The sequence below is a fragment of the Pipistrellus hanaki genome (assembly GCF_964339955.1).
Source record: "Pipistrellus hanaki genome assembly, chromosome: 5".
NCBI classification, from domain to species: Eukaryota; Metazoa; Chordata; class Mammalia; order Chiroptera; family Vespertilionidae; genus Pipistrellus; species Pipistrellus hanaki.
In genome coordinates this window covers 17,998,339-18,025,052 of record NC_140507.1, presented here as the reverse complement: position 1 = coordinate 18,025,052, position 26,714 = coordinate 17,998,339, and the positions used below count along the sequence as shown (strand labels likewise).

The following is a 26,714-nucleotide window of genomic DNA, read 5'->3' as shown; positions in this document are numbered from 1 at the left end:
TGTCTCACTTGGGGACATTTTTCAGTGCCTCTGACTCTCTTGGCTTAAGCCGGTGGACATCATGTGGACATCAGATGAGAATAGGGGGGAACCTTTTTTCTGCCAAGGGCCGTTTAGATATTTATGACATCATTCGAGGGCCATACAAAATTATCAGCTTAAAAATTAGCCTGCTGCCAAAACCGGTTTGGCTCAGTGGATAGAGCATCAGCCTGCGGAGTGAAAGGTCCCGGGTTCGATTCCGGTCAAGGGCATGTACCTTGGTTGCGGGCACATTCCCAGTAGGGGGTGTAAAAGAGGCAGCTGATCAATGATTCTCTCTCATCGATGTTTCTAACTCTCTATCCTCTCTCTTCCTATCTGTAAAAAATCAATAAAAATATATTAAAAAAATTAGCCTGCTGTATTTGGTCAAACATTTAATTAACTCACCCCTAATGCCTTGCCAAGGCCAGGTCAAATGATTTCACGGGCCTCATAGGCCGGATGGTCCCCACCCCTGAGTTACAATGCGAGGAGTCCAGCGGGATTCTTCAGAGGCTTGGATGCTGAAGAGCAGGCCTGTGGGGGTTACTCTGCTGGAGCCAAAGCTCTCAGCAGGCCCCGCGCCATCAGCATGCATCCCACGAGCTGGACAGGAGAGCAAATGGCTCTCATTACCTTCAGTGCCGCCTTCTTTTTAATCAGATAAATCTCCCTGGTAAAGTGCCTCTTAACAGAGAATGGAGCTCAGGGCTTCTGGACAAAAAGTTTGGGGAAAAAAGATTGCATTAATCAGCAGGGATTGGTTATTTGAGGTTGCAGAGACTTGGGAGTATAAATATTGAGAAGTAATAATAGGACGAAAACAGATACAGACATGATATTAGCTAATGATAGCCAAAGCTGCCATTCCCTTAATACTAACTGTGTGCTGGGTACTTTAGATATGTTACTCACTTAATCTTCCCAACATTCCTATGAAGATGACATTGTTGCCTCCACGTTACAGGTGAGGACGGCGACACTTGCATTTTTAGAGGTTTAGCTGAGGTCGCACAGCTTGTGAATGGCAGAGCTCCCCGGGCAGCTGGTCTCTAAAACCGTCACTATTAACCACTGTGCTCTATTGACTCTTCTAAGTGCTAGTGATTTACAAAGTCCCTCTGAGGAGCCGCACTAGTTCACAATAGAAACGTTGGCACGGCTCTTCAGAGCTGCAAGTGAGAGTTCAGGGCCTCCGGGAACTGGAAACGATGGGCTGAGAGAACAATGCTGTGATGCCTTCAGTGTATATGGCACTTCCAAATCCATCACTGCATATGATCCTCATACAATCCCCATGGCAGCATCTCCATGGACAGCTGCTGACACCGAGGCTCACCTGAAAGGTTAAGAGACCTGCTCAGGGTCTCGGATGGCAGGGCCAGAATGTGACCAAGGTCTCCAGATCTGCTCTGGGGCATCTTCTGCTTGATTACGGTATCTTCAAGTCATTCCCAAAGGACTGGAAGGGGGAGGGTGAACCCTTCTTGATTATTTATTAAATTGTCTCTCGGAATTGCTCTGCAGTCAGTTTGCCTTTCACTTTATTTTTCTCCATCTCAGCTCACTCATCTTTAAAATACAACCTGCCTTTACCAATTGTAGACCTTTTTTTAAAAGAGAGAAACATTGATTTGTTGTTCCACTTATTTATTCATTCCTTGGTTGATTCTTGTATGTGCCCTGACTGGGGATATAACCCAGTCATATGGTATATTGGGATGATGTTCTAACCAATTGAGATACCTGGCCAGCACCTTGTAGAGGTTGTTTGAATGGCAAAAGTTCATGGTGCTTTTACAGATGCTGTGGAAATAAATTCTTTTTATTCTCAGGAAAAAGAGTTTATTTCCATTCACTAGGCATGTTGAGACAATCCTCATTTCACTGGAGATAGTATTAATGAATTATTTCATTTATTTACTTATTTATCCAGAATAATCATGGGTGCCTACTTTATGTCAGAGATCAAATTAGGTGATTGAACAGAATATAAATGATAAAATAAAACCTGCTAGCCCCTCATTGAGTGGTTACACAGTACCAGGCATTATACTAAGAGCTTTATCTGCAATAGTTAATCCTGATTGTAATCCTATGGGTTGGGTATCTAATGAAGAAACTGAGGGTCATAGAGGTTAAGTAACATATCCAGTTACCCCTGACCCCACAGACTTCTCTCTTGATTGTATTAGTAATAGAATATGACATAACCCTTGCTTTCCACAAGCTCCCAAACTAATAGAGAAAAACCTATGTGAAGACAAGTAAGGGCTTGAATCCAGACTCTTAAAAAAAAACCCAACATATCTTTTCCCCTCCCAAGTCTATACTAGTTCAAATCTATAGTGAAAAATAAGCCAGGTTGCAATGAACTCATAGGAAATGCATCAGCAAAAAGGGGTTGTTTATTCCAGAGAAAACATGTTTTCATAAAGTGAAGACCATGTATGTGGTCTTCAAGGATCCAAGAGACTGATTCAAAGGAGAATGCTGAGAAAATAAATCATCCTCACTAGGCACTGAGGAAAATGGTTTTAGATTATAGAAAGAGCCACTTGGATTAAAATCTGAAGCTGCCTTTAAGAAACTGGCTGACTAGCCTTGGCTGGACAGCTCAGTCGGTGGGAGCCTCATCCTGTACACAGGGAATCAAACACCAAAGGTTGCGTGTTCGATTCCCAGTCAGGGCATATACCCAGGTTGCAGGTTTGATTCCTGGTTGGAGTGCATACAGGAGGCGACCTACTGACGTTTCTCTCTCACATCAGTGTTTTTTCCCCCCTCTGTCTCCCTTCCTGCACCTCTCTAAAATCAAAATAAAAAATAAATAAACTGAGCGACTAATCTTTAGAAACAGAACACTTAACTGTGAGCTGAGAGGGTTTAGCTGAAGTGGGTATTTGCATGTAAATACAGAATTTACAGAAGCTTGGGGCTCTAATCAAGCTCTAAATAGCCTGGCCCTCTGTTGATTCCCTGAGTCCTCAAGACAGAGAGCTGCAGCTCTGCTCAGTGGGGTGGAACTTCTTTGTCTCACTCAGCAGGTTCCAAAGTCTTGGGGAAGAAGTAGGAAGAAGAGTCTTGGAATTATGGGACCTGATCATCGTGTGCATTAAAAAAAAAAAAGACATTTATTGAGCACCTGCTATAAATGAATGACTGAATTATGACTGCAATGTCAGTAGGGATGATCCTCTTCATTTTATAGAAGAGGAAAACAGACTTAGAGATAAAATAGCAGTAATAGCAATCGCTACCAATGATTGATCTCTAGGTGCCAAGCACCAAGCTTTTCCACACGTGCTTACTAATCCACCTGACAACTCTATGAAGTAGGTACCATTGTCTTGTCTATTTTTCAGATGAGGAAACTGATACTTGGAGAGGTTAAATGCCTAATCAAGGTGCTTGGGTGCTAGAGTGGATACACGAATCTAAATGAGGTAGAATTTGGCATAAGGTTTGGAGCAGCTGTTCAAATGTGCTAGAATAGCTCACTCAACTCGAACATGCATTGTTTTAAGTTCCTGCTGCTCTGTAGTTTAGTATAAGCTTCTGCAAGAAGTATTTACAGAGAGAATGTAGGGAAGACGTGTGAGTGAAACCTATGGGACTTAATGAGATGAAAGGATGGTCAGGGAAAAATAAGGAGCTATGGCCAGTGTCCCTTCCTAGTTTCAGGATGAGAGGGGGCAAAAGGACCACAGGGGTTACTGCTCAGTCTTTCTTTCCCTTCTGTGGTTTCCTTCCTTTCTCCCCCACACTTCAGGATTCTCCGACAGGGGCCACCTCTTTGGAGCTCACAGGGGGACCAAAGCGGGGCCCCAAATTCCATGGCCTCCTGCTTCCTGTTGCATGTTACAGAGGCAGAGAGACACAGCCCAGGGCACGGGACAAGCTGTGTGTGTGGAGTCCACTTCTGCCTGTTCTGATCCTGTCTTGTGTGACCTTGAGCAAGTCCTTTCCTATCCTTAAAGCACCAGTTTCTACATCCATTGAGTGTAGACACCTTCTGTTCTAACTTATAAATTACTATTTGAAATCATGTTGGAGAAAGTATAAGACACTACACAATTAAAAACATTTCTAGACTGAAACAGGGGCATGGATTCCCATCAAATCCAGCCTCTGCCGTTGACCAGCTGTGAGGCCTTGGACAAGTTACTGACGCTGCCTGTCTTTGTTTCTGCATCTGTTACATGGGGACAAGGGTAGCTGTGGCTCATATGATTACAGTCAAGAATAAACCATTCTTTTGCAGTGCTTATATTGGTGCCTGGCAAATAGTAAATGTTCAATGTGACTTTTATTGATTGAGAGAGAATTGGTTGATCTAGACTGCATGATGGGGTTGAGTCTATGGACTTCTAGAGGCTTCTCTGTGCTTTGTGCTAGAATCTTCAAGGACCACCCCCTCTCCCACCTGGAGGAGTCACCCCGCTGTGCTCCGAGTAAGTAGTAAATTAATAGCATTGCTTTGGCATTTCAATCAATAGGATTAAGGTGATCTGATGGCGACAGAGCAGTAATTGCTGCTGCACAGATGGAGACGGTCCAGTGGCAAAGTCTGTGCTTCACAAGCTGGCTGGCCGCCCTCAGATTCTTTCAACCCCCCAAAAAATAACGCTTCCCTCCGCAATGAGAGCAATAAATGCACATTGGAAAAATACAACCAGATTCAAGGAGAAATATAACACCCACCTGGAAATTTCATTATTTCAGTACCTACTGTTAACATGCTTGTAAATCTCTTCCAATTTTTTTCCTTCTTCTAAAGGTTATAATCAGTCTCCTTCCCCCTTTTTCCCGAAGATTCTACATGAGCATTTTTCTCATGTTATTAAACCTTTAGAAACACAATTATAAATGACTGCCTATGCCAGTGTGAGGCTGTAATAGTATTCATTTAGCTGTTTCTACCTTGATGGGCATTTATATCATTTTCAATTTTTAGCTATTATAAATTATGGTGTGAAAAGCCCCTTGGTCATAAACTTCTGCTCATGTCCTAGGAGCAAAATTTTGCCGAGTCAAAGGGTATGAGTATTTCTAAGGCAGAAACGCTCTGTCTGTGTAAAGGAGCACCCCCCATCCCAGCCCTCGGCTCCTCACTGCAACTTAATTCTTCCTGAGCCAGGGGCTGGCTGAAGAAGAATTTTTCTTATTGTACATGGTCCCGCATAGGGCACTGCATTTCTTTTATTATTATTATTATTATTATTATTATTATTATTATTATATTGCCCTGCCTATGTCTTCTGTTTGTATCATACGAGAGGTAGGGTAGTATGAAGACTCAAATCTAATTCTGCCACACGCAAGTCATTTAACCTCTTTGAACCTATGTATCATAAAGCAAAGGTAATAACGGCACTCCTAGGATTGTTGGGGTGAATGGAGCAAATGTGTGTCGAGTGCCCATACAATGCCAGGCACATAGAGACCACTTTGTATGTTAGCCATTATTACAAATAAAAATGCAAGTTCCTGTTCATCAGATTCAAATATTCTTCACTACAGTTTAGTGCCCGTAGTGAAGGTTACACACCCAGCAATTCTGAAGAACTTAGAAACATCTAAAGACTCAGAGTCAGGTAAGGCAGGAAACATTGCATATGGCTGTACTTCAAATCTTGGCTAATTGTTTCTGTTCCACCCTCAGTCCTGCATTTTAAGAGGGACATTAACGGGCTGGAGCAGGTCCAGAAAGGAACAACTGGGCTGGTAAACAAACTTGAAATTGACCTGTAAGGAATAATGAAAGACTCCCTGACTGTTTGGCTCAGAGAAGACAGATTCTTTTTCACAAATCCCTGTTGGGGAAGAAGGATTCAATTGAATAAAATAATGTTCTTGAGTATTTACCATTTGCCAGACACTGAGCTAAGCCTTAGCAAATACTACTTATTTTTTTTTCATCCAAACGGCTTTATGAGGTACCAATTTATATGCGTATTGTACAGATAAGGTGATGGAGGCACGGATGGCAGAAGTGGCTTGGCTGAAGGTTAGATGGCTAGTTGGTGGTAAGGTAGGAACAGAACCAGCTCTTTCTGAGTCCATGGTTTAGGTGCCTTCTACAGCTCACTGATTCCTTCTAGGGAACCAGGGACAGTGGATGGGGCTTTCAAAGACAGAGGCGGCTGCCTAATGCATGGGGGAAAGACTATTTTGACCATTCGATCTACCCAGTGATAGCAGAGGCTGCCTTCTGGAGTTGGTGACTTTCTTGGCACTGGAAGTATTCATGTACATTGTACAGACTGAACTCTCAGTAGCGTGCTGTATACATGGACCGGGTGAGGAAGAGGCTGGGATGGTGACCTTACTACTTATTTGAAAGTTGCTTAACCTCTCTGAGCCTCCGTTTTTCACCTGCAAACTAGGAATACTTAATTCTAATTTTAGAATTATTGGGAAGGGGAAAACATTCAGATACATTGTTTAGCCAAGAACCTGGTATTCAGAAGTGGCTCACCATATGCTAAGTGAACAGTTACCTATGGTCTTGCATTGGTGCTTGTGATGTTCACTTGTAGAGTGGCAGTCTCTATTCCTTACTTCAATTACAGATTTGGAGATGTCACCTGTACAGTTGGTGTCCACCTCCCTTCTGCAGAGGCAGGTGACTGCCAGGTTCTGCCCCCTCAGACAGGACTTTGAAAGAGGGGCAGTGCAGTATAAACAAAAGGATGTTTACACTGAAATGGTAAGCAACGGAATAGATATTATTGGGAGAGAGATTAGCACCAGTTCACCCTATTGATCAGATGGATTTGGCGAGTGCACTGTGTGCCCAGCACTATGCCATGGGGATTAAGTATAAGCAGGTGTTGGAGGCACTGTCTTTGTGGCCAAGGGCCTTGAGGCCTGGGATGGCTCAGACACTGTGAAAAGATTGGAGAAGAGGGCTGTCGTTCTGTGCTAAGGCGTTTGGCAATGGGTGGTTAGGGAAGGGGTGCTTAGAGTAGGGGTGTCGAACTCAATCAGAAAAGGGGCCAAAATCTAAAATCCAGCCTAAATCGCGGGCCGAATGGTTTACTGAACAGTCATAAACTGACAATGTCATAAACTGACAGCGGAGTGCAGTGATGACAGCGCGGTGCGGGCCACATTGCAAGGCCTGGCGGGCTGGATTTGGCCCGCGGGCCTTGTGTTTGACACATATGGCTTAGAGGCAGGAAGGAGGCTGGAGAAGAGGACCTTGGAAGACTTCCTGTCCTGGGATTTTCTTTGTCTGATGGGTCCCAGGATTGAGTCCTCCCAGGCACTGGCCACTGTGCAGAAATGTCGCAGGGGTAGCTCCCTTATGCACATTTCTCTAGTCTTTTCCCCAGGACATCTCCCAGGGCCAGGAATATGCCAATCATTGTTGTCCATGTTCAGGCCGAGAGGAGAGAAGCTGTCCCCCTTCCCACATGAGAACAGGGCAGCATCCGCCCTCCCCGCAGGCCCCTGTTCTTCAGGCATCAGCCTCTGCTTCTCCCAACATCATCCCTGGCTCTTGCCAGGGGGCACATGAAGTTGGCTGCCTGAGGATGAATCTCTTATTGTTAATTCTTGATGTGAGAGTCCTTTCTTCTGCGCTTTCAGTGAGATAAACAGACTCCGACTGGGGAATGCCTGCCTTTCTTTCTCTCCTGGTTTCCTCCTCTCATCATTCCTCCTTAGCATTTGCTTCTGCCCACCTGCGTTTCTCTCCCTTTCTGTTCCTCTAACCCCTTCCTCCCCCCCCCCCCACCAGTTGCTTCTAATCCTAAAATAATGGTGCTAAGAGAGACCTTGAAAACCATCTAGTACAGCCCACCCACCCCTTTTACAGGTGAGAATGCTGAGAGAGAGAGAGAGAGAGAGAGAGAGAGAGAGAGAGAGACCAGTGAAGACCCAAGCTGCCTCTTTATTTCTCTGTGTGCCCCTCTTCCTCTCCCTCTTTGTTTTTCTGCCTTTTTATTTCTTATTCTCTCTTGAAAATATGTCCCATCATTACTTGTTCTAAAGCCCCCCATCTGCAGTATAACCTGGTCTTCCATCACTAGTGACATTTCACTTCCAGTGCAATGATGTCAGTGAGACAGCAACTCCCATTTGCTCAGAAAATCCTTCCCAACACACCAGCCTCAGCCTCTGGGCTTGTTTCTGCTTGTTTCAATCAAGCAGGAACTGGTTCCAATCGCTCCAAATGTGTTTTTCTCTCTACCTGTGCAATTAAGGTGGGCTCTGAGTTTGATTGTGTGTCCACGCTCTCTGATATCCTTAAAAAAAAAAATCTATTTTCAACTTTCAAAAGTAATATATACATTGTTGTAAAGCATTCAAGCATTACTGAAATAGTTAATGTAGGAAATAAAAGCCCCCCATAGTCTCAGTCTCAAGAGATAATAACAACTATAAACAGTTTTGTGTTCATTTCTCTGGACCTCCCCCCCCCGCCCCCAATATGAGAACAATAAAACATTTAAAAAATAAAAATGGGATCCTATTATACATTCTGTTTTGCTACTTGCTCCCCCCCCCCCCCCCCGACTCTCATCCTGGATATTTTGACTCTTCTGCATGGAATGAGGCCATCTGCCCCTGGCACTTATTGGCTGTGAGACTTTAGATAGATCACTGCTCCTCCAGGGTTTCTGTCTCCTCATCAGTAAAAAAGGGACAGTTCCCCCCCCCCCCCCCCCCCACCTGCCATCTCCTGTGATTGAGGCCCAAGTGAAAGTGTAGGTGCCCTGGGCCCACTCCGGTGGACCATCCTCTGTCCCATGATCCTGTTTTACTGGGTTTATAGCACTGACCATGGCCTGAAATTCTGTACTTTCCCAAGTCATTCATTGGTTTATACCCCCTTACTCGTCTGTCCCAGGACTTAGCTGGCATATAGTAATATTTTTTGGGTTATGAACAAATTATCCACTCTTGGCTGGGCTTCCAATTGATGAAATACCCTTTGGGGGAGAACAGAGCAGAGCAGGACAGGGCTGAGCTTGGGTAATGGTAGGACAGCTGGTCCACCCAGTGCCCTTGAGCTCCACCTCGCCCGGCTTGCTTGTTCTGCCAGCCCTTTCCCTCTGCCTGCATCATTCTCTCTTGGCACTCTTTGCCACCTGGTGAATTAGTCATTCTTTATGGCCCAGTTGAAGTGTCCTGACTCCTATGAAATGCTCTCCAACTCTGGACTGTCTCCCACCTCCAGGCAGAGTTAGTCAGACTCTTCTTCATGCTCCCACAATGCTTTGCGCCTATCCCTCTTGAATAATAGTGATCCCAGCTTTCCTGCTTTGCACAATTGCTATGTGCCATGTGCAGTGCAAACACTCTAGGTGCCTTCTTCCATTTCATTCCTAGGGCCATCTGTCAGGGAGGGATCATCACCATTGCCATTTTACAGATGAGGAAACTGAGGCTGAGGAATCTTAAAAACAGTCTTGCTCCAAGGCATTCAGCTAGCAAGTTGTATAACCAGGATGCTAGAACATATCTGGCTGATTCCCAAGCTGCAGTTGTTAACTGCTGGGCCCTTTGTGGGCCAGTTTAATTGAAGAATTATACAACAACAGCTGGGAAGACCCACCGTCTTTATATGGTCCAATCTTATTTTAGGGATGGAAAGACTGACTCAGTTACAAAGTCAGAGTGGGGCTTGTGTGGGGGAGGAAATCTCCTTCTAGTCTCCAGGCTGCCCAGTTTGAGGCAGCATGGGGGTTACATCTTTTACTGAAATCTTGCCACCCTGATTTTTAGGAAGTGCAGCTTTTTATATTTTAAGGCACATTTCACAAATTCCTTTAAGTCCCCTTTGTCCAGTCATGATGCAATCTTTTCTTGGCTCCTGTGAAGGGTTTTTCTTTTTTTACTAGATGGTTTAGGTCCCACAAAGAAAACTATGTCCCCTGAGATCCACCCTCTCCGTAGACCAGGCAGTGGTGGCAGGCAGTCTTGTCTGAGGTGGCTCAGGTGGTTTGAGAGCCCCAGAACTGGGACAGCTCAGCCAGACAGCAGGGTAAGGCTGAACAACTCACTGCAGCGGCCACCGAGCCAGCACCAAGCTGCCATGACTAGCTCACTCACACTGTGACTCATTTCTTGGAGCAAAAAGGGGTCACGGTGAGATGCAGCAGTGCTTTGGGGTTGGCTGGTAGGAAGCCTTCTGATCCTGGGCTTCTGCAAAGCCAATGAGAGGAGAGCGGGAGCAGGCGTGTGGGGACAAAGCCATTCCATGGAACAAGCACTGAATATCTAGTATACACGGGCCACAGGGAGGGTACTACCCACAAGGGGGAAGTGGAACAAGCGGGAAATTCTGGGTAGCACCCCTTGTCCTCTTGTTGGCCTTTCACATGCACCAAGAAATTCATTAAGCTCCCAGCCATGGAAGGGTGTATGATCCCATAGGAAGGTTAGAAGGGCACCTAAATGTATGCAAGGCCACTTAGAGCAAAACAAGTGCCAAGGGTGACTGCATTTCCCAAGGGGTTTAGGAAGGAGAGTCCACGCCCGGTTTGGGGTATGGATGGTGGCCACCCAGAGGATTCCTCATGGAGAAAGTGATGCTAGGGGTGGATCCTGAGGCTGGGATCACAGAGAAGTGAAGAGGTAGCTACCATTTGTAAAGGGCTTGCACTCAGCTGCGGGGAGAGGGAGAGGCTCCAAAGGTGACCTTATCTATCAGTGAGGTTGTTATTTCCATTTTTTAAAGAGGAGGAACGTGAAGCTCAGAAAGGTTGAGCAAACTTCCAAGACAATAGATAGTGGAAATGACAGAGGCAAGACTCAAAATTCAATGAGCTTGAATCCAGAGGGCAGAAGTGAGGAGAGCGGCTTGTCTAGAGTTACAAAGGCACAGACCACAGTGTAAGAAAAGCACAGAGTAGAGAATACTGGGCCTGTTACAGAGACCAGTGAGACTTCGGGCTGGAATTTGGTCAAGGAGCTGGAAATGGAAGTGGGGGGGACTGGATTGTGGCAAGCCGAGGGTTGTGTCATGCTGAAACTGGTGTTCTCGGCGGAAGGCAGCACCAATGCAAAAAGGAATGAGATGGCTGCTTATGTATGATGGCAAGGTACTGACGAGTGAGAAGAAAGAAGTTGCAGAGCATGGTGTTTAGTATAATCCTATTTTTGTAAAACAAAAACAGCTTACTAGTGTAGCAAAGCAGGTGAGGGCTTCCTGAAGCCAGACTGCTTGGGTCTCAGTCTGTCACGCTGTTCCCAAGCGGGCAGCCCTAGGAAAATTATTCCAGCTCTCCGTTTCCACATCCACAACCTCATCCATGCAGTGGATGAGCAATAGTATCTGCTTTATAGGTTTGTTCCGAGAATTACATGGCTTAATACACATTCAACTTTTAGAAAGATGTCAGGCACAGAGTAAGCACTCATGTTTTTGTCATCATTATGTTATTAAAACCATTTGCAAAAGATGAATATCCAACTGTATAAGTGATTTACCCCAGGGAGTAAGATTTCTCTGTATTTCAGTTCTAAGCGAATCTCCCTATGTGGTTTAAATATCTTACAGCAAACATGTGTAATGTTCATTATGTAAACAAACAAACCAGCAAGTTTATTTCAAGAGCTGATATTAGGAGACATATGTGTGTTGTGCTTTTTCTTCTACTAGCAATACGCCTGCGGGGACACATTTAGCGCTGTTGCTGGTGTCACTCGGAGAACTGTTGGAGACAGGTGTCTGCGGCAGCCCTGTTTGGCTTCCCACAGGCCCCGTGACACTCATGGTCGGAAAGGTGAGCTAGCCCAGTCCTCACTGCCTCTCCCCACTTTGCTCTGGGCTGAGTGTGGCTTCCTGGCCTCGGGGTATTACGAAAAGCCCTTGGGTCTGCCTTGGGCGTGGCAGATCCAGAGTTTGTGGTGGAACCCTCCCCCCGCCCCAGCCTACCCCCTATGCTGGAGATTGGGTGGCCTCTCCAACCTCCCTTAGTGAAGATGAAGGGACACTGGGTACACACAGTCCTATGTGTTTGGGGGTTAGAGCATGAGGCCTGAAAAGGTCTTTGGTCTAAGTTAGGGGTGTCGAACTCAACCAGAGAAGGGGGCAAAATCTAAAATCCAGCCTAAATCGCGGGCCGAATGGTTTACTGAACAGTCATAAACTGACAATGTCATAAACTGACAGCGGAGTGCAGTGATGACAGCGCGGTGCGGGCCACATTGCAAGTCCTGGCGGGCTGGATTTGGCCCGCGGGCCTTGTGTTTGACACATGTGGTCTAAGTACTAGGGATCAGCAATTTAAAAAAAAAATTGAAACAGGCCAGAGATCATGCTGTCCTGCTTCTTGATCTCTCAACTCAGTCAGAAATTCTCTCCCATAATCCTTGACAGCTTTTTCAATCGAGTGACTTTGGTCCCAAGGCAGGTGGGACAGAGAAGAAAGGGTGGGCTGCAGTAACACGTCTCTACCCTTAGACAGAGGTCTAACCATGGACCTCTGTGATGGGTGGACATTAGTGCCATCTTCCTCCTGTGTGCAGGATGGAGACTGGACACTCACTTCTATCTGCAGATGTGCATTAACTTTATGGTTATCTAGAACCACCTGCAAACTACTAGGCCTTGATTATCTGGAGAGGCCAGTTCTGCCTCCATCTCCCTCTTCCAGTCAGTCCTGCCCTCCTCTCTCTGGTTCATTCTTGGAGTAGCAGTGGCAGTGCAGTGATTAAAAGAACGTTTTCTGTTTTGAATCCTGGCTCTGCCTCTTACTAGTTGTCTTGCCTTGGGCAAGTGACTAACCTCTTTATGCTTCATTTGTGTCACCTGTAAAATGGGAATACAATAGTATTTATGTCCAAGGACTTTTGTGGGATGATGAGATGAGGCCTATGGTTGTTAGCACAGTACCTAGCATTCAGTAAACACTCAGTAAATAGCAATGGTTGTCATTAGCAAGTTGCTGCGCTCAAGGCTGAGATGGAGCATTAGGAGGGAGGGAGGGAGGGGACAGTTCAGGAAGAAAGGAGTATCTGCCTGCAGCATCTGTTAACATCGAAGGTGCGCATGCTCTGTGCCCCAGGAAGTCCATCTCTTGTTCTTGTTATCTGCCTGGCAAAAAGGCACATGTGCTCACAAAGATGTAGGTGCCCTGTGATCATTGCAGCACCGATTGTGGTGGAAAAGTTAAAAAACTGTAAATGCCCATCAATAGCAGGGTGGCTGGGAAACAATGGGCGATCCATAACCGAGGCCCTGCGGTCATTAAATGAATGAGCTGGAGCCAGTGCCTCCACGGGGAGGCTTCCCAGGATGTGCTGACCCCTGAATAAGACAGACTGCAGGATTACATGGGTAATCTGATCCCATGACATACATGGTCATGTATGCATTTTTCAGTAGATAGTATATGTAGCTCAATAAACTTTAATAGATTTCAACCTGTGTGGATAAATACTGAAATACATATACCATCATTCCATGTGTGATTAAAAATAAAATGACCAAGTAGGACACTCCTTACAGTAGTAAAAGCTGGGATGACCTGGAGATCATTATCAAAGGGGATCTGGGACTTACACCTGGTTTCAGAACAACAACAACAAAAGAATATGTGCATATGCTGTACAATTAAAAATGATCAAGAGCAGAGAAAGAAATACCCATCTGGCTAAGAGTCGGGAGAAAATGACTCCGTCAAACCAAAGCCCTGATGGGAGAGCCCAGCTCTTCTCTCATAGGCTGTCCTACCCCTGTGGCCTCGCAGAGTGTGAGGGCTGTGAGCCTGAGGTCTGCCCCAGCTCCCAGGGCTGCAGCTTTGGGAGGAATCTATGAAGAGGGATAGGTATACGGCACGTGGGGCTGGGGAGGTGTGTGTATTCCACCCTTAAGGGGAAAGAGGCAGTGTGGTCGGCTAGAAGGAAGGAGATCTGTATTTGAATCCTGGCTGTCCCCTGAGATCAACAGTGTGGTCTTAGGCAAGACACTTTTCTTCTCTAAGCCTCAGTTTTCTGAGCTCTAAAATGGTACCCACTGTTTTGTATCTATTTTTAAAGGTGATTGGGAAGCTCACCTGGCGCCATGGATGTGAAACTCTCTATAGATGGTAAAGTGCTCTTGTACGAGCGACTGCATGGCTGCCTGGCAGTCAGGATTGCCGCGTTCCCCTGCAGCTGGGGAGCATTGCAGAACCGAGCGCACAGCCATGAACACGCAGCTCTCAGAGGCCGGAGATGCCAGCAGCTACTCTATTCGGTGTGTAGGACACTAACGTGCTTTTGTGGGAAGGATGATAGGTCAGAGAGGTAGAGGAGAAGGAAGGACATGGGTCTGAGGTCAGACGGACAGATGGTAGATGGGCAGCAGGCTCTGCACACCTGGGAGTGCTCAGTGAGCCTGTAGTTCTGCAAGGTTGGTAGTACAGCCTGTGCAGAAGACTGTCCCCCTGGTCACCTTGATCTACCTCTCCCATGGGTCGTCACAGACTCTCGTGGCTGGGTCCCAGCGTTAGAAGCCCATTCTCTAGGTGCCCCTCTCCTACCCGGGGGTGCACAGTGGGAGTCCCAGGCTGTGGGAATGGAAGCATTTGGGGCTCTAGGGCTTCAGGGGTGGGAACAGCTGCCTGAGGAGCCCTTGTCACCGTGCATGTTCATGCTTCTGAGGGAGGACAGTGTGTTGAAGGGAGGAACGTGCAGTCGCAGAGTCCAGGCCACATGAGCTTTACAGACGACAGACATGAACGAGCTGGGGGGTGTGTGGGGGGGTGTTCACTATTGCGAAGGGCCCTGGGAGCTCTGCCATCCCCTCTATAACCTTGAGGAAGTCATTTTTCCTCTCCTCATCTCCAACATAAGCGGGTTGGTCCATGTCAGGGGCCCCCAGTTAGGTGACTTGGAGCCTTGCTATGCAAACCTTTGGTCACCAGGAACATCAGCACCACGGGGATGGGGGTAGGTAGAGGGGCTGTTAGACTCTCAGGCCCCACCCAGACTCCTGAGTCCCACTCAGCATCTTCATGGCATCCCCAGGTGACTCACACACACACACTGAAGTTTGAAAAGCACTGCCTTAGAGACTCTTGCTAACATTACAGGTTTCTGGGTCCCGACCCCGAGAGCTTCTGTCTCAGTCAGCTAGTATGACGGTGGGAACCTGCATTCTAGTGTCTCTCACCGCTAACTTGAGAGCTGCTGCCTCCACGATTCTGACGGTACTTAAGACACTGAAGGCAAGTGTGATTCTCTGGGGTGAGTGGGTGGAAGATTGAGGACGGACCTTGGGGGGAAAGGGGCAGAGCCTGGCTTTCCAGGTGCCCATGGGCTGCCCATTATATGAGGCAGGAGAGAGCACTGTCCATTTCGCAGCTGGGATTAATGCCGGTCGGTGGCTCCCTGTTAAGACGGTAAACTCATTTAGCAACGAACACTGAAAAACAGCCGAATTCAAAGACCGAGAGTGGTAATCTAATTGCACTGAATTAGCCTCGGGAAACTTGGACAATATCAACTTCAGATAGCCACAAAGGGATCCTTTCTAAGGAGTTTCAAAAGCGTTGGGGCCTCAGCTCCCCTCATAAGGGCTTGCATTACAAAGCACAGGCATAAACCCCTCTCCCCGGCATCTCTGCGCATTGTTCCTTCCAATGTGCTTCTGAATGAATCTGCTGGCCAGCCGTATGGTGTTTTCAGTTGTGTATCAGGCTTACCAGGGAGGTGGTTCAGGAGAGACAGCAGGAGTTCAGGGCTGAGCGGCCTTCAGTGCACAGACCATCAGTCCTGTGAGCACCAGCCATGCCTGGGGACTTGTCCGTGGAGCAGTGCATTTGTTGGTAGTCCTGGCTCTGATATTCTCTTATTCCGAGCTCATTCTCACTGCATAAAACCTGGCTCTTACATAATGAAGGTGATTTCCTGTTAATAATCCACTGTCCTATTGTGTGCGTGTGGTCATTGCCCCCTTTATTCATTATTTAATTAATTATAAAGAAGAAATAGGACCCAGGTGGTGTGCCTCAGTGGCTGAGTCTCAGAGGTCATAGTTTGATTCCTGGTCAGGGCATATGCCCAGGTTGCGGGGCTCAATCCCTAGTGGGGGCAGGGGCGGTGCAGAAGGCAGCCTATTGGTGATTCTCTCTCATCACTGATGTTTCTATCTCTCTCCCTCCCTATCTGAAATCAATAAAAATATATTTTAAAAAAAGAAGAAAAAGATATGGGTAAATGTGTGTTTAAGGCACGTCAGAGAGCTTACAAAGATCAGATGTTAATTTGGGAATCAGGAAAGGAGGGAACGTAAGTATATTGAAGATTTGCCTCTGACCTGCATTTTATTTAGTTTTCTGGAGCAAATTACAAATCTCAACCCACAGAAGCAGGTTACATTTCTTCTGCGTCCCTCCTGGAAGGAGGACATCGGTCTCTGCTCACATACCTGCACTGCAGGGACCCTCACTACCACCCAGGCAGCCCCGTTCGCCATGTGACAGATCTGCCAGAAAGTTTGAAATTGCATTGACTCAGAATGTACATATGTGCATTAAAAAAATTAATCTATCAATTCACCCCAGTTCTCTTGGAGCAATTAAGAATAAATCAAATCTAATGTTTTCTAAATGGGGTCCCTGCATACCTAGGGGGTTCATGAAATAGTAATGAGGACTCAACATCCATTTCAAACATTTCAGAGTCTAACAGATTGCATATTTACATCTGGCAAGGCTCTATGGACTAACTAAAAACATCACATATCTTAAATTTTGTTTTTTCTTAGGTCAACTCAGTGTGGCGACATTGCTTATTGTATGATGCTCGTACTTCTGGCAGTTATGGGTACCTTTGATTCATAAAGACAAGGACAATAAGTTAATTATGAATGGGGATTGGTAAACAAAAAGCTTAAAACGTAGTCTTGATGTGGGAGAAAAAAACCCAAGCAGAATCATTGATAAAAATACAGAACACTTTTGTCTTTTTCTTAGACCATGCTTGTCATCTCTGAGAATAGTGATCAGGCATCATGATTTCTCATCAAAAGAAGCAATTTCTGAGGAAACTGACATATTTATGGGACCTGTCAATAATGGTGTCCAGGTTGAGATAACTATCCAGAGAGGGAAGTTGTTAGTGAGATCCTCAATTCTTTCAGAACTCTGAGCCTGAATAGAATTCAATGTTACTTTTTCTTATAATAATTGAAATATGCTGATAGCTGTGCCCCAAACTGTTCTATAATGGAGGAGATGGGGAGAATATAATATTTTTGGCTGACACAGCTAAAAATATTTCAGACAGAGTGGTTTGTCAATTCCCCTTTTTTTGTGGCTAGGGAAACTGAGGCTGGAAGGTCATGGGATCCTCTCAAGGTCATGCCACTAGCTAAATTCTGGATCCCAGATCTCCTCCCTTTGGGCCAAGGCCACTTTGCCCAAAGCAGCAGAAAACCTGCAGGAATAGAGTCAAGATGGCCAGGCGGGAGACAGTGCCATCCATCTTAAAAATCATTCTGGCTTCTGTCAGCTGATGAAGGAAATAAAGTTAATGATGCCCACATGAATGCGCTGTCGCAGGACGTGCGCAGGCTGCGGGAGGGGAGCTCTGCGGGTCCTCTGGAGAAGGAGGTAGGGCTTTGATGTAGCCTTACAGGGAGCAGTGTCTCCCCTTCCTGCAGGGACAGGGGCTGTGGCATCTGCTACCTCTGTCTCCCCTGCAGAGTGCCTAGTTTCAGACTGGACACACGAGCCATGATAAATAAGTGCCTGGTCAAGAAATGAAGGCAGTGTGAGCACTGAGGTAGATTCAAACTGAGCCTGTGTGGGCACGGCCTCTGTCTCATAAAGACCTGAGATGAGGCTGCAGGGAACTGAGAGGTGTCGAAGTCAGTCATTTGGTAAGAAAACGAGAGTCCCCGCAAGGGAAAGAGACTTGTCAAAGCCATGCTGCAGGCTGGGAACAGAACTGGCTCTGGGGGTGGGAGGGGGGCTCGCAAATCATAGTCTATCTGCTCTTCCCATTGTACCCCATGGATGCAACCTCCTTCACAAGGTGGTCTCCACAATGAATTCTCTGAAGGCCCCCTGAAAGGTCACATGGGCTTTACAGATGACAGACATGAACAAGGTGGGGGGATGTGCACTATTGTGCGTGTGTGCCGATCCATAACTCCACTTACCAGTCTAGGGTCCCACTGGTAGTGGGGCCAAGTCCCACGGGGACTTAAGACATGATGTTTTCTCTTTCTCATGGTTCCTAAGCCCCCAAAAGGGGGTAGAGTGACATTTTGATGGGCCCTACTGCAAACTTGCCCCAGGGGCTTAGGAAAAAGTCCTTGACCCATTTTAGGAGCTCCTAGGCACTCTCTGCAGTGCCCCCACTACCGCGGATGAGATTTCAGGAGGCCCCCGCTGTGCTACCCGGAGGGAAAGATCCAGGTGGTCCTCTTCCCCTTTGGCAAGCTCGGAGATCAGGAAGCCAGAGGGGCCACTTTGATGGGAAGCTCATTTATCTTTCAACTGGGTGGTTTTCCAGCACCGAGATCTGAGCAAAAATCTATTTGCCATGTTTCTTTTGACCCCAGTGTGCTAGAAACATCTTCCCTTCAAGGTTTCGGTGACCTTTCTTAGCCAATGAGCGCCGCATTGAGTCCTGTGCAAGGAAGCATTTGCTGGGACGGCAGGTGGAATTGGCACATAAAGAAGAGCTGTCATCATTTGGGGAAGCCACGCATGGCTTAGACTTGGTTTATCTCCTCTGCCTTTATTCCCTTATCAAGCACAAGCTAGGGCTCTCTTTGCTTCACTGCGATGCTTTAAGTATTTCATGAGGGGTATTTTCTTCCTTCCTTATTCTAATTAGTACATCAGAGCAACAGATTAAACAGTTGTCACTGTATACCAGTGGTCTTCAACTGCAGCCAAGTTGGTCCCCACCCCTGGATTTTTGGCAGTGTCTAGAGAGCTTTTTGATGGTCAAGGCTGGGGAGGAGGTGCTATGGTGCTAAGGAAGCTGCTAAACATCTTACGATGCACCAGACAGCCCTCATAACAAAGAATTATCCAGTTCAAAAATGCCAACAGTGCTGAGATTGTGAGACATGGTTATTTGCCTTGAGGTCTATTTGAGTAGGTGAGAAAATTGTGGGGTTGTCCCCGTACTTTCCCACCCATAAGCCACTGTAAGGGTTCTGGGAGTCAAAGCCAGTTCCATTGACTCAAAAGGAATGGATTTCTACTATAAAACAACACATTTTCTGGATGCAAAGCCCCATTCCCATTGATAAAAATAAAGAGACAAAATTTTGGTTATTGCATCCTAGAATGGCACTTCTGGAATTTTAGACCCACAGGCTTTTCAAATATCAGAGCAGGAACTTCAGCCAAATCACCTCATTTTAGTAATGGGGACACAGCTGATGAGCACCGCAGTGCTGCCTGCTTGTCTCCCAGGACCCTAGTCTCTCTCCCCCTCAACTCCTTCTAAGGCCTCGATTGTTCTCTGTGTTGGCACTTGAGGAGATTTCTGCCTCACGCACTCTGATTGTTGTTTTGTTGGTTTTGCTGTCATTATTGCCATTTCGCTGGTTATGTGCTGATGCAGCAGCATTTCTGTTATCCAGGGTCTTTCCTTCTCTAGCCCCCAGATTTCCCTACAAGGTGAGCAGCTGGCATCATTCAATATAAGGAGTACCTGGGCGCCTGAGATTATTGGATTGTCTTATTTCAACACAGTGCCTGTCCTTTGGGGGGAGAAAGGATTATTCACATGGAACCTTCTAGGGAGCTGCCAGTCTCCATTTACCCCCACATGCATTCTATCGAACCCCCAGATTTTAATGCTTCCTTATTTTCACCTAAAATTTAGAAAATGAGGGAGTTAGAAATGAAAATGCCAATTAGACAAAGATAATACTTTTCCTTCTTGTAACTCACTCCCTCCATCTCCCCCGACACCTCTCTAAAAAATTGCTGGGGGAATTTTCCTAGTTCAGTTCCCATTTTTATTATTTTATGTCTCAGGACATTTCTGAAGCAATAATGACTCCTCAATGTTGCCATTTCTGTATTTTGAAAGTACAATGGTACAAATCCCTTTCCAGCCCTTCAGTCATGACTCTTCTTTCCTTATAAACACATGGAGTCATATCCCATACCCATGGTAGCTCATGTATGTCTTGACACATGCAGGGAAGGAGATGTAGAGTGATGCTTCCTGATAGGCCACCATCACTTTACTTAAAGTCTTAACATGGCGCATTCACAACGTTATCAAACAATTATAATGCAAACCTTTTAAACTGTGCTTTCCTTTTGTGAAAGACAACGTCTGGAAGAATAAAATCAACCATACATACTGTTCACCAAGAAAAAAGAGTTGGGGGTGGGTGATGTGCTTGGTTTTATTAATTTGCTCTTTAATCTTTCTGGTTCAGTTCTGTCCTCTTAAGCAAAACAGAGAATCAATTTGCATACAAATGTGACCAAGTACTTCACCTCCATAGCATTTTACAGTTCTACTATGTATATAGGGGAGAAAGGATTTGATATTGTTAAATTAAGAGGGTACTTTCTGCCCTTTCCCCCATAAAGTAGCTGCATTTCACAGGGCCCTCGATTGTTGCACTTTTAAAATTCTATCTGACTCTCTGACTATTTGCATTCTGAGCTGTGGGCAGGACTGTGGCCTATCAAAGAATGATTTGAACCAGGGATTAGAAGCTTTAGCATTGGGTAGCTCAGAGAAGGAGAGAGTCTTCTTTTCATCTCAAGAGAAAGACATGAAGAGAGGCTTCATATAGATTCTTAAAATATAGGGGGAGGTGTCATTCAAATGAATTTATTAAATAATAAAGCACCGGACAGATTAGTCAAACCAACAATTCATATGCAGAGCTCTCTAAAATGTAATAAAACAAAACAAAAACACCCCAAGAATTACTTGCTGATTTATGGTAAGAGAGAATAATATTTGATGGTTACTTATTTTAAAAAGAAAACTAGAGTAGGTTTTTCAAATTACTGTTAACCTAATGCCATGGTAAGACATGAGAGGCAGGCATCTAAAATGAGGAAGATTAATGATCCCTGCAGGACATGGAAGAAGAATAATTTTTTTCAATTCATGTAAATGGAATTTATCATAACCATCTCTGAAGATGGCATGATTCACCCACTCTCAAAAGGACTATCAATTTCACTGCTTCCTGAAAAGGCGATTTTTCACTTTTTGCTTGTATTAACATAAGAATGCTAAGCCTGTAGGCAAAAAATTTTAACCTGGGAGACAATGGGTAGGGGAACTCAGCTATTTAGTCAGGAGTAGATATAAATTAAAAAAACAAAACACAGACAGGAATTGCTAATCAGGCCAGGATCTTCAGCTAACAAAGTAGAGTTTGGAAAGATGAGTGGGGGAGAGGAGGGAGTCAAAGTTTCGAAAGGGAAATGTTTCCCAGGATCTGGTTCTAAATCAATCCACTGTACACCCAAGTTTAGGGCTTTACAACCTGAGGTCGTAACACTATTTTTCCCAAGCACGAAGCCTTAGTAACATTCACCCACACCCCGCAGAAAATGGGAGAGAGAGAGAGAGAGAGAGAGAGAGAGAGAGAGAGAGAGAGAGAGAGAGAGAGAATGAAATTTTCTGTGTCCAGTGAGTTCGAGTGCAACCTCCCCCGTCACCACTAGTTGTCACTTGGTTCCCCCAGACAGGAGAACTGAGATTTTCGGCACTGCGGTTAGAGAGAATGCAGTCCTAATTAAACTGAGTAACTCCTAAAGCTTCCCCTTAAAAGTCCCCAGCTGAGTGAGAGCCAAATGCAGGGAGCCAGGGGGCCAGTGAAGGGGTGGGGGTGTAGCAGGCGGGAGGACAAACAAATCACAAGGAACAGGTAAACAGCTGCCAGAGCAACGGCTGTCTCAGACCTAACCACGCACAAGCCAGACACCCTGCGGGCGGGGTGTGGGGGGGTGTGGGGGTAGCGGCGCATGGAAGAACCCCATTGCAACGGGTACGGCATCCCCTCCCTCCCCCCCACCCCCCAAATAAGGGGATCACAGACAGAGTCAGCCTCCGTGCTCCTTTCCCCCATTTTCATCTGAGCGATGTGGTCAGTAGAAAATTGCATACCTGAAGAATACAATGGTCTCCCAAAGGTAGAGTCGAAGAGTATTGAAGCTGTACATTTTCAGGTCCTTGTGCTTTGTAGTCCACGCGTTATGGGGCCAAAAAATGTTTCAAATTGGTACTTACAAAACCAGCGAGCGCTATTGAAAAAATAATCCGGGTGCCGAGGGGAGGTGGGAAATGGGCGCGGAGGGAAAGCCCCAGGGGAAATTGGAGCGAGGGGGCTGTAGGTACCACGGACAGCCGCCGCCGCCGCCGCGGCGAAGCGTTTCAGCACCACGGAGAGCGTCCAGCCCTGATTTACGAGAGCGCGAAGAGTATTGCTGCTCGTTAAAGTCCAGCGTGTCTGTTGGCTCCCTGCGGCGCTGGGGAGGCACGTTTGGGGGTGGGTATATTTTCTTTTTTACCCGTTTTTCTGCTTAAATGGCCAGCTTCATGCAAGAAAAAAAAATACCTTCTGTGGAGATCAGAGCGCTGGCCGCGGACGGTCAGATGGAGCAAGCATCTTGGGCAGAGAGTAGGGCTTAATGCTGAGGGGGTTAGGGGCGAGGGGAAGCGATTGACGGTGCTGCCTTCAGTTAAATCCCAGAGATTGTGCCAGGCTGGCGCATCGTGACCGAGTCCCGGAATCTCGTTCCCCTGCCTGCGTGTCCGTCTGCTGTCGTCTTGCGATTCCTGTTCTCTGGCCCCAGACGAATAAGTTATGATCACTGCAGGAAAGGTGTCCCATTGCTCGGGGCTGCAGATGTGAGGGAGCTCAGGGCAAGTTTCGGGGGCTGTCAGGGTCCATGGCGACTCCTCGGGGCTCAGGAACCTTAGGCTTCAGATGCATCTTGGTTTTCTGAGCTTGCCCATCTTCCTTGTGCCAGGACTCCTTCAGATCTTCAGACTTTCTTACTGCATTAATTTAACAAACTGGCGGCGTCAGGGATTGGAAGGGGGAAGGAGGGGGGGGGGCAGGCAATGGCGATGGGAGGGGGTGGAGAGAGAAAAAAGGGGGGAAAACTCCTTAGTATCTTCAAACCCTCCCACTCGAGATGCTCATTGGCCAACGGCTGCAAAAACCAGATCTTTCCCTAGTGTTTGGCCAATCGCGTGTTAGACTCTGGGTTGAGTTTAACGCTTTGAGTGCTGGAAGAGATTCCATCTTCCCTCTCCTTTGCAGGGGACGGTGGGGTAGAGGAGGTTATGGAGTTAATCTCTCCAGGTCTCTCAAAAACAATGTCTTGTTTTTTTTAGAATGTAGTTGTATGTGAATAAAACAAATCCACAGGCCCCAGTTCAGACATGCGTCTGGGCTCATTTTGTCATCTTAAATGGGAAGAATTGAACCAGGTCCTTGAGTTTCTTTAAAGCTCTGAAGTTATAAGATTTGACCCCAGGAAAAAAAAAAAAGAGAGAGAGAGGTTTCGAAAAGAAGCCTAGTCGATAAAAGAAGGCACCCCCCTCTTAGTTCCCCAGGACCACAGCAGCAGGAAAATTCCCTGAGCAATTTTCAGGATCAAGAGAGAGCAGTCCTGGCCTCACTGCTCGAACCCTTTTGGAAGACAAGGAAGATATGCTGTCTCCCAACTAGACAGGAGCCAGTTTTATTTACATCTTACAAGCTGGGGAACCAGAGCCACAGAGAGCTGTGGCTTCTTCCATAATAATGGTGGGGCCAAACAGTACGTACAGTGCTTACCAATCCCATCCCTTTGCTTTTCCTTCCTCCTGCTGCTGTTTTCCCACCTTATTGGAGTCTCAGAAACCAGCTAGCTATACATTTCACTCTAGAGCTCAGCTGGGGAGGTGGAGTTAATCAGATTTTCTCCAAGCTACCGGGCTCTAATGGATTGCTGGCCTCTAAGGGTTTTCTGGCTGATTTGAATGGGCTGGGACTGTGGGGTCTCTCCCTCCCATCCTACTTTGCCTCCCTCTTATTCAGTAGCTCTAGGAACTCCTTCTTTTGAATTTTTGGAGGCTGGTTCTCTCTAGAATAATTCATAACAGTTCAGCTCCCTCCAAGTCCAGGCCTTCTCCCCAGGAAAACAAACAAACAAAACAAAACAAAACAAAACAAAACAAAACAAAAACACAACCAGGAAAGCTTTGTTTACCAGCTTCCTCCCGCCCCTAGGATGATAGCACACCCCACATCCCTCCCTTTTTTATTGGCTCCCACACACAAGAAAGTAATGAGCTACTTAGAATTTCCATGAGGTTCTGAGTAGTGACTGGAAAGAAAATTTTGCTTGGAAGGTGGGTATTCATGTAAGTCTGATACAAATTTATATCATGTATCTATCGATCACTAACCTTTATTAGCATGCTTTCTATGTACCAGGTATTATTGTACACTTCACATAATCTCATTTACTTTTACAGTCGTACCTTGAGGTAAACATTATCTTTGTGAATGTGTTTGTGTACTTGTGTTTTTACATTTGTGAGAATGCTTGGGCTAGACAAGCATGTATATTTCTGTGTACATAAATTTATTTGTGATTTGCAAAATGCCTAATTCTGAAGTGAATGTTAAGTGCATATGTGCATTTGTGTTTGTAAATGGGTGTCTGTCCACAGAAGCATAAAAGTAGGTGTATAGTTGTTTGTATGGAAAATACAGCAATTAATAAATAGTAATACCAGAATAAACTCTGTTTCACATACTCACAACTGTGGGGCATTGTACCTCTTGAGGTACCAAAACAAACTGTGAGCTGGCAACTTTGTCCTTGCTTCTCATCTGGTTAGGAAGCACCTCTGCAGGCAGATGTGAATACAGTGTGTAGAAGTTACTTTTTCTTTTTTTTCTCCTTCAAGGGTTGCGGGATGTTTGTGTGTGTGTGTGTGTGTGTGTGTGTGTGTGTGTGTGTGTGTGTGTTTGTGTGTGTGTATGTTGTATGTGTGGTGTTGCTCTTTGTGGATGTGAATGTCTCTGAGGTTGTGGCCTCTGCAGGAGGTGAGAGTAATTATTACCTTAGAATAAGTATATCTAGTAGGCTGCTACTTTTATGGAATCAGTACACATGAATTGAGCATGTGCCAAGCATCGAGAATAAGACAATATGTAAGAGAAATAGTACCTGGAATGTGCAAACACTTCAGAGGTTCCATGGGAAAAGCTCCTCATGGTTATGAATATGCACTTTTTACTCCATATCTCACATATTTCTTTTGCCTGTAAAGAGTACACCCAGATCTTCCTGTCTTGTGTAGGTCACTATTGAAAATAAACAACTGTGGGATTGGAGGTCAGGGACTTAAGTTCTTATTGTATCTCTGCCTCAAAAAGTCTGGATGATGTGGGATAAATGACCAAACTTTCTGGGCCTAAGCCAAATGAGGACAGTACTCTTTGCACCCCATGAAGCTGCATAAAAGAAATAGTGTTCAGGCCTCATCTTATTGTGAAACTATCATGCTATGAAATAGAAACCCAAATGGAAGGGAATGGACCGTTTTCTGCTGCTGATCCATTTCTGTTGACAAGTATTCTGTGTAGCTTAATTCCAATACTGGACTGGTCCCTCATCGTCCCAGTAGCCAGATTTGAATCCTCCTATGTAGAAATAAATTTTGACACACACACTGAGACTTATATTATTATTAGAGGAGATTCAATCTTTTATTAATTCAACAGATATTTATTGAGCATTTACTGTGTTAGGCACTGCTCTAGGCAGCAGGCCAAAGAAGGTAAAGATCCCTATTCTAATGGAGTGTATTTTCTAGTGGTAGGAGACATAAGATAAGTAAGTAATTATGCTGCATTAGGCAATCATAAAGATGGAAAAGAAGAAGCACAGTAAAGGGGCACAAAGCACAGAGAGTGACATGAAGGGGCAGTTTTATATAGGGAGGTCAGATCAGGGAATGGCTTCTGAAAAGGAGCTATTTGAACATATGACTGAAGGAAGTCAGGGAATGAGTCATGTAAACCTCAGGGATGGAAGGGTGAGCTCCCCAGGCTGTGGAAAAACAAATACAAAGGCTCTGAGAGGGAGGTGTGCTGAGAGTATGCAAGACACATCAAGGAGACCAGTATGCCCAGTGGAGTGAATGAAGGAAGAGTCCCAGGATAGAGAAGTAGTTTGGGGATAGATCCTTTACTACCTCCAAGGCATAAACTTTGGGTTTTATTCTGAATGCGGGGATGTGAGCAGAGGAGTAACAAGATCTGACTTAACATTTTAATAAGATTAGGCAGGCTGCTGTATTTAAAATAAAAATAAAAAGTGGGGAGGGCCCTGCTGCTGTGGCTCAGAGGTTGACTGTTAATCCATGAACCAAGAGGTCACTAGTTCAATTCCCAGTCAGGGCACATGCCTGTATTGTGGGCATGATCCACATGCAGGAGACAGCCAATCAATGTTTTTCTCTCATCGATGTTTCTATCTCTCTATCCTTCTCCCTTCCTCTTTCTCTCAGATTAATAAAAATATATTTTAAAAAACTAGGGAAGGGAAGGGCCAAATGAAAGCAGGGAGATAGATTAGTTAGGAGCTACTGGGAAAAACCTATGCAAGAGACTTTTAAAGTCTACTCTTGCTCAACCACTGAGCACACTGGTCAGGCTTGTTCAATACTTTTATTTATAGAAGAAGAAAATTATATCAAGACAGGATAAGTGACTTACCCCTTAGACT

General features: G+C 45.7%; 1 protein-coding gene across 2 annotated transcripts in view; it reads right to left on the bottom strand.

The window, feature by feature from the left end:
* GLRA1 (glycine receptor alpha 1) overlaps window positions 1-22,142 on the bottom strand; it is a gene marked incomplete at its 5' end in the record, with an annotated part of 61,180 nt that extends 39,038 nt beyond the window's left edge. For both annotated transcript variants that reach the window (XM_084884066.1, XM_084884067.1), the window contains one exon: window positions 22,087-22,142. In XM_084884066.1, coding sequence (XP_084740192.1) covers window positions 22,087-22,142 — 56 coding nt within the window. The remainder of the gene's footprint in view (window positions 1-22,086) is intronic.
* Window positions 22,143-26,714: the final 4,572 nt, after the last annotated feature.